This window comes from Arachis stenosperma, chromosome 7 (assembly GCF_014773155.1).
Source record: "Arachis stenosperma cultivar V10309 chromosome 7, arast.V10309.gnm1.PFL2, whole genome shotgun sequence".
In the NCBI taxonomy this organism is placed as follows: domain Eukaryota; kingdom Viridiplantae; phylum Streptophyta; class Magnoliopsida; order Fabales; family Fabaceae; genus Arachis; species Arachis stenosperma.
Genome location: NC_080383.1, coordinates 3,824,701 through 3,838,861, shown reverse-complemented (window position 1 = coordinate 3,838,861; position 14,161 = coordinate 3,824,701). Strand labels below are relative to the sequence as shown.

At 34.6% G+C, this 14,161-nt stretch overlaps 4 protein-coding genes across 4 annotated transcripts; 2 read left to right on the top strand and 2 right to left on the bottom strand.

Moving 5' to 3' along the window:
• Window positions 1–273: 273 nt before the first annotated feature.
• On the bottom strand, window positions 274–3,018 carry LOC130940794 (uncharacterized). The gene is made up of 2 exons (XM_057869033.1): window positions 2,829–3,018; window positions 274–1,943 (listed from the first exon to the last, which is right to left on the bottom strand). The coding sequence occupies exon 2, from the start codon at window positions 1,859–1,861 to the stop codon at window positions 1,352–1,354; it is 510 nt and encodes a 169-aa protein (XP_057725016.1). The 5' UTR covers window positions 1,862–1,943; window positions 2,829–3,018; the 3' UTR covers window positions 274–1,351.
• Window positions 3,019–4,358: 1,340 nt separating this feature from the next.
• Window positions 4,359–5,339, top strand: LOC130939229 (uncharacterized). Its single transcript, XM_057867349.1, has 2 exons — window positions 4,359–4,415; window positions 4,515–5,339. Exons 1-2 carry the CDS (start codon window positions 4,359–4,361, stop codon window positions 5,337–5,339), a joined length of 882 nt encoding a protein of 293 aa, XP_057723332.1.
• Window positions 5,340–6,189: 850 nt separating this feature from the next.
• LOC130942099 (UPF0481 protein At3g47200-like) lies at window positions 6,190–7,553 on the top strand. Its single transcript, XM_057870788.1, has one exon. It carries the CDS (start codon window positions 6,198–6,200, stop codon window positions 7,479–7,481), a length of 1,284 nt encoding a protein of 427 aa, XP_057726771.1. The 5' UTR covers window positions 6,190–6,197; the 3' UTR covers window positions 7,482–7,553.
• A 3,825-nt stretch (window positions 7,554–11,378) lies between these two features.
• LOC130940345 (uncharacterized) lies at window positions 11,379–13,696 on the bottom strand. Its single transcript, XM_057868457.1, has 3 exons — window positions 12,992–13,696; window positions 11,798–12,882; window positions 11,379–11,714 (listed from the first exon to the last, which is right to left on the bottom strand). The coding sequence occupies exons 1-3, from the start codon at window positions 13,127–13,129 to the stop codon at window positions 11,669–11,671; spliced, it is 1,269 nt and encodes a 422-aa protein (XP_057724440.1). The 5' UTR covers window positions 13,130–13,696; the 3' UTR covers window positions 11,379–11,668.
• Window positions 13,697–14,161: the final 465 nt, after the last annotated feature.

Sequence of the window (14,161 nt, the reverse complement as noted above, 5' to 3'; positions counted from 1 at the left end):
TTTAAAAGTTAAATCGAGATTCTAACTACTACGACGGTTACATGTGATAAAATCCTGAAAATGATCCTATAGAACCACCATTTTGACTTTTGAGTCCATTTTATTCTTATAAGAAACTTCCTTTGATAAGTAATATGTAAATACTTTTATAACTAGTGTTTATTGAGCTTGGAATATGTGCTAGCATAAAATACTGTGAAATTAAAATGTATTACATTGGATATTGGGCCTTTAGACTAAATCAAAATACATGAACAACATGATTGACAACAAACTTAGAATTCATGGAGTAAGATGAATTCTGCTGCATTTTGGTTTATTTTACTAACAAGTGTTTATGAATTACTTCAAAGTAAAAGTAGAACTCAATGATAAACACAGATTTGGTAAACAAAGCAAAATAAGTCCTCAAACTCCTCAAGTAGCACCCAATATAGAAACAAATCACAAAATAGATAAAGCTAACCAAAACAACATCATACCAAAACATGAAAAAAAAGCACTGAAAACTATATAGTTAGCCTACTATCTCTTCCTTGCTATTGAAGACACCAAATTGCAACAACCACCTACTTAAAAAGTAGTGGAAAGATAAAGCTACACTTTTACCTTTCACATGAATCATCCTATCTCATCCACTCAACACTGAAAAAGAGTCCAATATAATGGACCTGTCATGTTCCTAGGAGCATGTTGATGAAACTTAAAGTAGTTAAAAGGGTGGTATAGTTAGTTAGACATTTCCATTTCTTTTTTTCTTAACTGAAAGCACATGAAAGCAGTGATCATGTCATTTACATATATGCCATGCACTTTATATAGAGAGAGCAAAAGGTGAAGGATTCTTGTGAAACCACATCTTCTTGAAATCTAAAGAAAAATGCCTCAGAGTCTCTGCAGTCTCCCAACTAGGACAAAACCACAAACAACCCTTCTCTCAACCAAACAAATCATGCACAAATCCACTACCATTGCCACAAATGACATGAAAGTAACTGCAGAATTTGCACCATTGCAAATAGGCACCAGAGGTACAGTAGCATCTCTTATAATGCAAGAAATCGAGTACTTCAGCCGGATCGAATCAAATTCCCAAGACAGGTCATATAGGAGCAAATCTCAAATTACAGAAGTTGGTTCCTCAGTTAGCACAAACTCTAGAGCAACCACAATTGTGTCCCCAGTTGAAAGTACGAAGAAAAAGCGGACAAGTAGCAGCAAGCTCCTATCTAGCATGTGTTCTATGGTGGATGTATCAAACAACAATAGGCCAAATGGTACCACCTCTGCTTTCAGTTACAGGAATCTGAAGTCAGAGATACAAAATTTTCAGGTTTAGATTAACCAAGGTTTAAATTATGCTCTCTGAGAGCTTTGAGAAACCAAGCTTCTTAAGACGACTTGCTAAAGGAGTAGCCCAAGCCTTATCTGCATTCCCACATCTTATGTCCACAACTTCAACAATGTTAGGTATCTTCTTATCATTCTTCTCCCTGGCAGGACTTCGGTCGACTGGGAAGTTATCATAACCAAGTATTGGAATTCTGTGTGTACTTCTGCCACTAGATTTTGTTTTCTGCACTGCCTTACTGGGGAATCTATGGTTTGTATTTGTGCTTTTACTGCCTCCACTGCTACTTGCTTCATCTGATGATTTTCTTGGTTGTAGTCTTTTCGGCGTTGCACTACTGCAGGCAACCGAAACAGGAAGTGTTCTGTGCTTAGTTCTTGAAGGTACTTGTTTGTGTGGTGTTGAAGAGATTTGATTCAATTCCCTTGTCATTAAGGAACCGATTGTTCCGGTGGTTCCTAGCTTGATGGATCCTCCTCCACCCTTAATACCTTCTAGATTCTGAGGCATTTTCTTCTTCTTAGCACCAATAAACGATCCAAAATTGTTCTAGTCTTTGAAAATGGATACTCCTGGAAGATTTATCAATAATCTGTTGCACATTTGATGTCACCAATGAATTCAGATGTAAATGGTATGTTAAAATTCAAGTCATAATGTGATTAAAATTCTCCTATACTAACATGTAGTTTTCATCTTCCATATACCATGTCAAGATTGGGGGAAAAAGTGATAGAAATACATGAAATTAGTTCAGCATCAAATCAATAACAAGAGAACAGAAAAATTCTAATCAAAATAAATAATGTGAACTGATGGACTTGGCTTCAATATGTTTTATGCTAAAAAACAAGAAATCCTTTTTTATGAAAAGATAAACCAGAAAGCTTTTTATAAAAAAGTTCATATTATTAAATTAGTGAAAAGTGCAGATATCTAACTTCAACCATTGTAGACTGTGGATCATGATCTCTACAAAAACAGGACTACAACATAAAAGATGTAGATACACACACACATACACACACAATACTCATGAACCACACATCATAACCTAAGGATAAGAATGCCAACTCAACTACAATCAGTGTCCGTGATTTTGAAGGGGGACAAAAAAAAAGAAAAAAGAAAAAGAATCAAATGGAAAAAGAGTTCATCCAGAAAACAGAAAGGATGGAGATGAATCAAATCTCCAAAAACTATCCATAAAAGCAGAATCCATAGAAGGGTTAAAACTGAATCCAGCTTCAAAGAGCATTTCACTAAAGACAAAAAAACCAAACTTGAACTAGAATAAATAAATTATAATAAAAAAAGGGGGAAAATACTTTCAATTCAATAAAAATGCTTCACATTACTCGTAACAGATTAGTACTTTTATTCCCAAAAAAAAAAAAAAACACTTTTTTAGATCTTAAGATGGAAAAGAAAAACGCATAAATGATCATAAAGTTGAATACAGAGTTGGTAATCGTACCCAGAAGGTCACACGGCTCTGAAAGTTTTGAAATTGCAGATTTGGAAGAGAACCCAAAACAAAAGTAAGAAGCTTTTGTTTTGGAATGGAATTGGAGGCAAATGTGTTTGTGAAAAAGGGGTGAAAAATATGATCTTGGAAAAAAAAAAAGTCATATAACGTAAGTAGGTGACATTATTTTTGGACACACTCGATGTGTCTCATTTTGGAGTTAGTGTGGAACTGTGGATCCAACTTATGTTTGATTTGACTTATGTAACTTAATTATGGCCGGTGTAATTGAGTTAATTTTCCCACCAAATTTTCACAGTTCATTATATAGATATCAATATGCAATCAATAGCATAAAATAGTGGGTGCAAAATGAAAATTCAAAAAGAAAATTAGATTAGTTGTTGGTGTTACTGATGTGATTTCCTCTTTTTGTTTTCCTCCTGTCTTTTGGGATCAGATTGTGCTATTTACATAGCATGACAGAAAATGAAAAAATATATAAATAAATAAAAAAAAGACCATGACCTTTTGAAAAATGTTATATGTGTATATATTTTTTATACACTCTTTTAAAAACCAAAAGTGATTAATAAGAAGTGAGAAAATAAAAAAATAATTTCTTTTTTGGAATTGAATCACTAATAGTGTTACAATTTAGTGAACACTGTTAAAAAAACAGTGACAGTATTCAAGAGTATAATAGATGGGATGATTGAAATGTTTAAGAGTATTCAAGAGTATTCCAAAGGATGCACTCTGATATATTTGTATATTGGAAGAATTGAAATGTTTGTTATGAACATGTATAGCCTATATATTATATATATATAGGGCCACTATGTTATGTAATTATTGAAGATCACTGCCTATGACAGCTCCCTTCTCTGTAATTGTATCAAGGAAACATGAGCTTGTTTCATCACACTTCCCGGGTTAAATTTTGATTTTCTTTACTTCCTAATTTTTTATTACAAGAAATTATTTGTTATAGCATAAACTCAAGAATTAATCAGGCAGAACCAATCCACAAGGGAAGACAGAGATTTTTCATGAAAAGGAAATATACCTGACCTTAATTCCAATCTTGTTCAATGTTAAGTGGCAAAGCCTTTGATTTTTCCTGCTTTATTGAGGATGAAATGTATCAATGGCATTTGGCGAAGAAGTTGGTAAAGTAGTAAAGTAGTTAAAAAGTATTGTAATATTTATGAGATGGATTTAGTTATCTTGAGTATTAAGCACCCACTTTTAATACATAATAATAGAAATTTCAGTACACATTGTTAGCAAGACCCTTGTTAGATTAACATCTTAAAAGACAATAATTGGCGTTGACTCAAGTCTCAAGGTTCTGGAAAATTATCAGCCACTAATATTAGGGAAAGGAACTGGGGTGGCGGCCACCAATAATTGTTCAACCACCATACTAGATTCTCTTTCATTGCATTATGGTGTGTTTTTCTTTTGCAGTCCTTTCTCTTATCCTTTGATTTTTGTCTCAAATTTTATTCCATGCACTTACCATAATCATAATAGATGGGAGATGAGAATCCTAATGGCGTTGCAATGAAGATTAAAGCAATGTTGGAGAAGGCAAAGCCTCTCTTTACAGATAAAATGCTGCATCTACAGGGTGCCCCATGAGATCCGCAAAATAAATGCAGATGCATACACTATGATTTGTTGTTGCAGGAGAATCAAGTCCCTTTCTTTATTCTTGAGAAGCTTTACAATCTAGCTTTTCCTTCTACATTGAATAGTGGCAACCCAAGCCATTCTTCATTACTAAGTCTCACTCTTCTTTTTATAGTTCCTTCTGATAGTATCATTTCTGGTAGTGATCTTGGGATATTCTTATCCAATGTTGGTAGAATATCTCATTTCACAGATCTATCAAGAAAGCTTCTATTAATATCCTCTCACTTGTTCCAACCATCAGCCTCTACACGCTCAAGAGGAGCAAAGTTAACACACATTTATAGTGCAACTAAGTTGAATGAAGCTGGTGTGAAGTTTGAGATAAACAAAAATACTCACTGCTTACTAGACTTGGAAATTTCAGGTCATAGTTTTAGAATCCCATTTATTAGAGTGGAGGATTGGACTGAAGTTGTTTTGAGAAATTTGTTAGCTTTTGAGCAATGCCACTGCATCGACGAATCCTATCTCGCTGACTACATTGCTGTCTTTGATTTCCTTATCAACACGGACAAAGATGTAGATTTGCTGATTAAGAAAGGAATAATTGAGAATTGGTTAGGTGATAGCAATGCAGTGGCTGAAATGTTCAATGGTCTTGCAGTGAATATTCTGTATCCAGATTTTAATGAGCAATATTTCCACATTTCTGAAGAGTTGAACACTTTCTGCAATCACCCTTGGAACAGAAAAGTAGCAACTTTGAAGCGCGATTACTGCAACACTCCATGGAAGACAGTGGCTTCCATTGCTGGAATTTTTCTGCTTATTCTCACTGTTATTCAGACAGTATTTTCCATTCTCCAAGTAGTACACTAGTACTAGATTAATATTTGTGTTGTGGATGATTATATGTTCAATGCTCAATATGGTGTGGTAGATTTGATATCTTTGTAATTTGCAAGAATTGAAATGTTTGTTATGAACATGTATATTGTATATAGCAGTAGTCAGAACTTAGACCTCCAAATTGCACTCAAAAAAAGAAGAAAAGAAAAAGAAAAATAACAAACTGGTGTCTTAATTTCACAAACATATGACTGCTTGAATGTGCTAGTAATTTTAAAGTATTGGTCTCCTACATATGCCCACCAATTTGTGAGATATCACTCAATTTTGATTTCTTCCAACACAAGAGAATAAAACGAGACGGTCATATGAACAGGAGAAAGAAATGTTTAAAAACTGTGATTAATCACATGGGGAGAAAGCCTTCAATAATTAATTCACAATAAACTAAAAACATGAGAAAGAATCATTACAGTTTACAGATTTAAAAAAAAAATCTATTTATTAGTGAGGATTAAAATACAACTTTGCATGATGTAATATAAAACTAATAAAATCAGGATAACTTGCTATTTTGGCAAAGTTTTAAAGAGCATTCATGATACCTTGATTCACCTTTAATAAGCATTTTAAATTGGTCTAAGCAGAATGATTTGTTGAGTGAAAGCTTTAACAATTGTATATATAAGCCACCAATTAATTGTTCAGTTTTCCATTTGTGTCACTTTTGTTTTTTCTTTTTAAAAGACAGATTCAAGACATAATAAAACATTCTTTTATATTGTTATTCTAAGAAGACCACTCCACACTAGCTTCTTTTAAGTCCTTCTCCATGCTTTTAAACTTTGTCTCAAATTTTATTCCCTGTAGTAACCATAATCATAATAGATGGAAGATCATGAGAGTCATAATCCTAATGATGTTGCAATGGAGATTAATGAAATGTTGGAGAAGGCACAGCCTCTCTTTAGAGATGAATGCTGCATCTACAGGGTGCCCCATGAGATCCGCAGCTCAAATGCAGATGCATACACTCCTAGAGCTTTTTCCATTGGTCCTTTTCACCATGGAGATCAAAAGTTGCTAAAGATGGAGGACCAGAAAAGAATATATTGCAGACAATTCATTGCAAGATCCGAGACGAAGAGCTTGGAAAGTTTTGTGAGTTGCGTGCAAGAGCTCGAGCCACTGGTTCGTGCTTGTTACTCAGATGACATCAAGCTAAGTAAAGAAGAACATGTTATGCTGATACTGGTAGATTGTTGCTTCATATTGGAGCTTTTACTCAGGTTCCCTTCTGAGGAGAGTAAGGAAGATGATTCAATTTCATTATTCCCATGGTTAGATGAATACTTAAGATGGGATTTGTTGTTACTTGAGAATCAAATTCCTTTCTTTGTTTTTAACAATCTATATGATCTTGCTTTCTCTACTTTAAATGGTGGCACTGGCCACCCTTCATTACTAAAGCTCATTCTTGGTTATTTTTTTGGTCCCTATGATGATACTGATTGGGATAGTGGCAGTATAGAACATTTTACAGATCTGTTAAGAACCTTTCACTTGAAACAATCTATAAGTCCACTTTCAAGGAATAAGGAAACTCTGCCATTCCTTAAGAGTGCAATCCAGTTACATGAAGCAGGAGTGAAGTTTAAGGTAATAAACAAAAGGAGTCTATGCTTACTTGACTTGAAATTTTCAGGCCGCACTCTTGAAATTCCACAGATTGAATTAGAGGATAAAACTGAAATTTGGTTGAGGAATATGGTGGCTTTGGAACAATGCTACTATCCTGATGAGTCCTACATCACTGATTACACTGCAGTCCTTGATTACCTTATTAACACAGAGAAAGATGTTGATTTCTTGGTTAACAAGGGAATAATCATCAATTGGTTAGGTGATAGCAAGGCTGTGGCTAAATTGTTCAATGGTCTTGGGAAGAACATTATCCATGAAACTTTTAATGCCGAGTATCTTCGTATCTGTAAAGACTTGAATGATTTCTGTGAACATCCTTGTCTCAGAAAAGTAGCAACTTTGAGGCGCGATTACTGCAACACTCCATGGAAGACGGTGGCTTCTGTTGCTGGAATTGCTCTTCTTATATTAACTGTCATTCAGACAGCATGTTCTATCATCCAAGTAGTTCAAGGTTTCTCCAAGTAATATTTGCTATAACATCTTTTTGTATTTTAATTTCGTTTCATATGATATGGCTGCACATTGTACTTTGTATTCTGATTGTTGTTGTTATTGTTATTGTTATTCAAATAAACATGTTCTATCAACATGATTAAATATTTATATGACATAACAGTTAACATGAGTTAAAAGCATATAAAATTCTTAATAATAAATGATTAATTACATTAGATGTATGATAAGAAGAACTAGTAAAAGTGAATAACAAGAAGTACAAATCAACATGCCATAACTTAGCTAATAAGTAATACACTAGCTATATTCATTAAGATCTCAAGAATTTTATTATCTAAATAGAAAAATTTTCCTCCAAGGACTGACCTTGGAAACAATCCCAGCCTCTGAACCATAACCAATTGCAAAACCATCCAACTTAGACTCTGTGAGGACAATCTCAGTTCTAATGACTACAGCTTTGTCCTCCACAATCTTGAGTTTCTCTCTTAGCTTAGAAGCTTCTTCATTCCAATACTTCTCTTCCTCACGCAATGCTTCGATCCTTGCAAGATCGGCCGAAGATAGGACTCGTTCCATAGTAGGACTCAACCATTCCAAATCGAACTTCATGAGCTTTGCCTGCTCCCAAAACATCTGCAGTTCTTGCTTATGGTTTATCCAATCTCGAATCCTAACATTATGCAACAGAAACAACAACCTCCCTAAGCTATCAAAAGCACTCTGCCTTAACATTTCAGAGTGTTTTCTCTGGCTTTCTATCAGATTTGGATTCTTGGTGCATGCTTCTTTGAGCAGTGGAAGGAATGATTTGTCAACCTGACACAATCCATACAAATCCACCATCTTCCCTGATGGCCTAGGAATTGTAGAGGAGTAGGACTGCGCGACTTGGAGCTCCGAACTTCTTGAAGAAGAAGTTTCTGGATACTCAGTTGCACCATACAACCGACAAAGAAGTCGATGTAATTTCTCTTGCCATTGAAAATGTTCCTCATTATAAAGTGCATTCATAAACTCACTGATATTGTCTCTGTTGGTAGGATTCTCTTTAAAGATTATCTTCCTAGCAGCATAACGGACCAAGTCATGCATTAGCACATGGTCTTTACTTGTAATGGAAGGCATCAACAAGCTAGAGTCCTTGAGGCTAGTGATGGCTGCAGTCACATCAGTTTTGCTGCACAACCTTAGTCTAATTGCATGTTGGAACAGATCTTCAATGAGAATTTCATGATCTGCTGGATACATACCACATATTAAGAATGTGATTTTAGCTTCTTTGCTTGCAAGTATAATATTATAGATCACCACTATTATCTGGATTATAAAATTAGTACTATCATCTTCCCAATTCAAACCCTTCCTTCTTGAACTCATTAAATCTTTTAAGACTTGTTTCCACAGGTCAACAGTTCTTGCTCTTAGAGCTGACCCCAATATTGAAATGGCAAGTGGTAATCCTTCACAATGTGCTGAAACTTCCTTTGCTATAGCAAGTAAGTCCGGCTCGAACCGATCATCATGGATGCCTGCGCGCCTCTTGAACAAATCCCAATTTTCTTCCAAAGTTAAAAGAAATAGATGAAAGCTGCGTTGACATCCCATCAAATATGCAACTTGTTGACTTCTCGTAGTTAAGAGGACTTTACAGTGATTGTTCAAAATCCCAATCTTTTGCAGATCAAGCTTATGCCATAAATCATCCAAAATTATGAGTACATGTTCTTCATTTCTTAATCTAAGTGATAGTTGTCTCTGTCTGTCAGCTAGATCGGATTCCTCTCACAATAGAAGTCCTAACCCGGCAGCTATGTCACCTTGAATCCTCTTGACATTTTCAGCTGTTGTCACATGAACAGGTAGAACAAGGTCAAACATGTTCATCTCCTTTACTGTTTTACCTATATGCATGGCTAAGGTTGTCTTTCCTACTCCACCCATGCCATACAATGCCACACAGGAGATGCTATCATCTTGTAAGGCTTCCAAGATTCCATTGAAAGTGCTTTCTCTTGATTCAAAGTCCAACTGCATAAAAGAACCGCCTTCAGTTCCATCAACTTGAACTCTGTTCTTTACTTGTTCTCGTAATTGCTCAACTTTTGTCTCCAGTTTCCTCCTAAGATGTTCTGGTTTCCTCGTCAGAACATGTCCCTGATGACCCATTAGAAAGCTCACAAACACAGATATGGCAGCAAGTGCAAGGTGATGATGTATTACTCCAAAATTTCCCCCTTTCTGTAGGTATAAACAATTGTTTCTTATCATATATAACAACAACAAATCATTTGATTCGGATAGCTGACTACACCTACATATATATGCTACTGGTCTTAAGAAAAAGTTTTGCAAGGTATATATGAATTCATGAAACCATACCTCAATTTGCTTTCCCAAGTTACTCAGAAGTCTTCAAGGAATCTTCTGTTGATCTCTTCTTGTGGTTGATCACCAGAAACAGAATATGGCAATACTGATTGATTGATAAAGAAAAAGTTACAAGAGATTCATCTCAGGTACTTGAAAAATGAAATCACCACTATGATAGGTGAAAGTGAAACGCGTCTTTCATAATCTGGTTATTGAAGACCCTGGCAAAGTCAATTTTAGACTAAGAATTTTAGTCCATAAACTTTTTTAAAAAAAAATTAGTTGTTTTGATACAAATAAAAAATTTCAGACATAAAATTAAAATAAAATAAAGTTTAAGAATAATTCTAAAATTTTTGGCAAACTTAAAGAATAAAAAATATATTTTATCCAAAATTGTATATAATGTAAAATATAACTCATATTTCATTTTATTTGATATTCATAAATATTTTTAATTTTGTCAACTTTTATTTTCAATATTTTTTTTATAAAATTCTAAATAAATGAAATGTAGAAAAAAATGCACAGCCAACCAAAAATATCTTAAAAATTTGCAAATCTCAGCGCTAATTAAGAGAAACAGAATATTGTTTATATATGTTATAATTTTGATCTTGTACCAAAGTTAAAAGTCGTTGAAGAAATTTTTGGCTATTCATGTAAGAAATAATAAAATGGATGAAGATAATAAGAGTATTGTTGATTATATACATAAGTAGATCATAATAATAATACGGAAAATTATTATTGTTATTATTTTAATATAGATGTTAATTACCATTAACCATTACTTCATAATTAAAATGTTCAATGATTTGTAGTAAATTCAATTAATTAAGGTTATTAATTAATAAAATATTTTTCTATAAAAAATTAAATATAATAAAAAAGATTTTTTTAATGAATGCCACCTATTTAAAATGAGTAACATGATCCAGAACTTTTTATTTTTAATATTGGAGTGGTAGTGATGTTTTTTTTAAATGTGGATTGTTGGGGTGTTATACTCAAATATAGAATCGTTTAACTAAAGAAGTAGAAATTGGACCACCCGATTTACTAAAGGTACAGAAATCGGACCGTCCGATTTCTAGAGGTACACAAATCGGACCGTCCGATTTGTGTTAAAAAAATTAAAAAATTTGAAGTACAAAAATCGGAGGGTCCGATTTGTATACTTCTCACAGTTTTAAAAAACACAAAAAATTACAATATTAAAGAATATCACCACTTCTACTTCCATAACAAAAAAAATAGCCACATGATCCAATGGTAAGATTTTTTTTTTGTAATTGTCACCTATTCAAAATAGTTGACATGACACAATAAAAAATGCTAAAAATTTAACAATATATTTTAACCCATACTTTTAAATATTGATGATTAACTAACGACTTAAAATAATAAATTCTGATGAGATCCTAATATTTTTCATAAAAGATAATTATATGGCATAAATTTATCTCACAATAATTTAGTATTAACTTTTTTTATATAATAAAAATAGATAAATAATTTTATTTGAACATAATTATTATAGTATTTTATATTAAATAATCAGTGCTTGCTTTCCAGGATGGTGATAAAAGAGTATATACATCTGAATTGCACTTAGACTTGGGAGATGTTGAGTCCTGTGTTTCAGGGCCAAAGAGGTAAATATATTTGTATACTTGTAGAAAGGCAGATTGGCATGCATGTCTTGGAAACAAAGTTGGATTCAAGGTGGTTAGAGCTTTCATATGACTTTGGTATTCTTTCTTTGGCTACTTGTCATTGATGGTGAAATTCTAATTCCTAATATCGACCACACCGGTATACTAAACTACAGTCTTCTCTTTATTGCCTTCATCTCCAGCAGCAAATCTGTCCACCGAGTTAAACAAGTAAATATGAAAGCTTAATCAATGGATAGGGTGAAACAAGTTTAAAGAGAAGCGCATACTCACATATTGTATTTGTAATGAGAACCAACTCTAAGATAACCCTTGGATTCAATCTTGGCAGAAAAAGTTCGAAGTTGGAGCCTGACTCTGGCATAAGAAACAAACGGAAATTCTTCCTCTTCCTGTTCATCAGGTTCCGTGAATATATAAATCAAACTTTCTTTGCTATTGTGTTGGCAACAAAAAATATTTGATACCCGCACATCCTCCTCCTCCTCCTCCTCCAAACCATCCACGGCCACTTTTGCCACAACCTGCTTCTCAGACAAGTCATAAATAAACCACGTTGGAGCGAAGTCTACAATCAGAAGATAATGGCTACATCCCAAACGAACTAATTTTCTAGGACAAAATTCAGGAACTGGCGGAAAATTACACTCAACTTCTTCCCATCTGTTAGCCTTGACGTCATATGACATGAGCAACTGATGATTATCATCAAAAGAATACAATACAATGAGGGTCTTCTTGCGACTCTTGGTGCTGTCCTCCCACAGAAAGTACGAGCTAGGGAACGAGTGATCTGAGAAGAGAGCACTACGGGGCACTTCCCTTTTTTCCCACAGACCTGATTTTAGGCTATAGATCTCAACCCAAATTCCAATTCCATACTCACCCCCAAACATGCACAATTTGCCATCGTATGGGACTACTAAGGGACTTAATTCGGAGCAGAACATGGTTCCACATAGACTCCAAACCCAAGTAGAATCCTCATACTTAAGGCACCACAGCTTTGAGTAGCGCCAATCGTCACCCACGTTCGGATGTGTTAAAAGACTATGAACATCACCAGCAAAGTAAAAGCAGCGACCAACAGAACAAAATCCTTGAAAATTTGGTAACACACCGTTGTAGATCAATAGATCATCTCTAAGAGGCCATTGGGCAGGTATATGACATACTTCTTCAGGTTCAACAGTGCCATTCTTCATATAGTTGTCCTCAGGGATAGTTAACATCCTGTAACTGGTGGTACTAGAGAAGCTCACATAAGGCTCGGTTTGCTTTGTTACAAAATCGTCATTATCCACCAACAAATATAAACGCTGTGTCATGGATAGCTTTAGATCAGAAGAACCAACATCCTGGAATTAGGAAAACAATTAACTATTAAATAGAGAGCTCTGCAGTGTGATGATAATAATAAATAGAAACGGCATAGTTATATAAGGATAAGAGGATGCAGAAACGGACCTCAGGTTCAGATTCCCCGCATATTCCCAAAACAGCACCTTGCAAAACCGCAACAACACTTCCCCACCAGCTGTTAAAATCCGCATTCCATTCAGCAGTGTGCCCCAAATCCCTAATCTCATTCGCGGCCTTAGCCATCAAATTCTTCCCACCTTCAGTAACCTCTCTGCCCACCACAAAGGCACTGAAACTGCAAGCATTCACAACAAACGCTCCAACCTTAAAGGCGTTCGCTTTTTTCTTGATCCAATTGAGGAAGAACTTTGCTCCCCAAGGTAGGTCGTGACTGAGGAAGAAATTTCGTGCGGGAGATAGGGGAGATAGGTTCCAAACTTCCGAAGTTGAAGCAACGAGGACGACGAGGTTCTCCTTGGGTAGGGCTTCGGGCTCGTAATTCCGGGCATCTACGAGCTCCAAAACGACGCCTTCCGACTCTAACAAATCGCAGAGGCGCGTCGCTAGGGCTTTTGAAGTTCCGATTTGGGAAACGAATAGCACGCGGATCGCGTTTGGGTTGTTCGGGATTGCGTTTGGGTTGTTGGCGATGGTGTGTTGTGAGGTTCTTTTCGTGCATGAGACGAGACTTGCAGATTAAGAACAAGGTTGTGGCAATGGCCGTGGCGGCGCTAACGGTGGAGAAGAGGTCGGGCGCCGATATATCTGTTTTAGCTTTTCAGGTCACCAAACAGCATGACATTATACAAAGTTTCTAGGGTTAACCACTAAAAACGCCCCTGAATTATTCAAACGCTGACAAAAATACACCCGGATTTTACTATCGACAAAAATACCTTTAAATAATTTAAAAACACAACAAAAATACCGAACAGTAAATATATATTTTCAAAAAATGCTTTAGAAATTGAATTTTGATGCAATTTTTTGTAAGAATAATTATAAAATTGAGATATTATTATTCTTAAAATTTGGTGATTTTTCATTAAGTATATTATTTTTTTATAATTTTTTTGTTAACAACTAATAATACTTTTAAAAAATCACAAAAAAATATATACTTAACAAAAAATCACCAAATTTTAAGAATAATAATATCTCATTTTTCTAATCATACTTGCAAAAAATAGCATCAAAATTCAATTTCTAATGTATTTTTTGAGAAATACATATTTAATGTTAGTTTTTTTGCAAGATTATCTAACATTAAATATG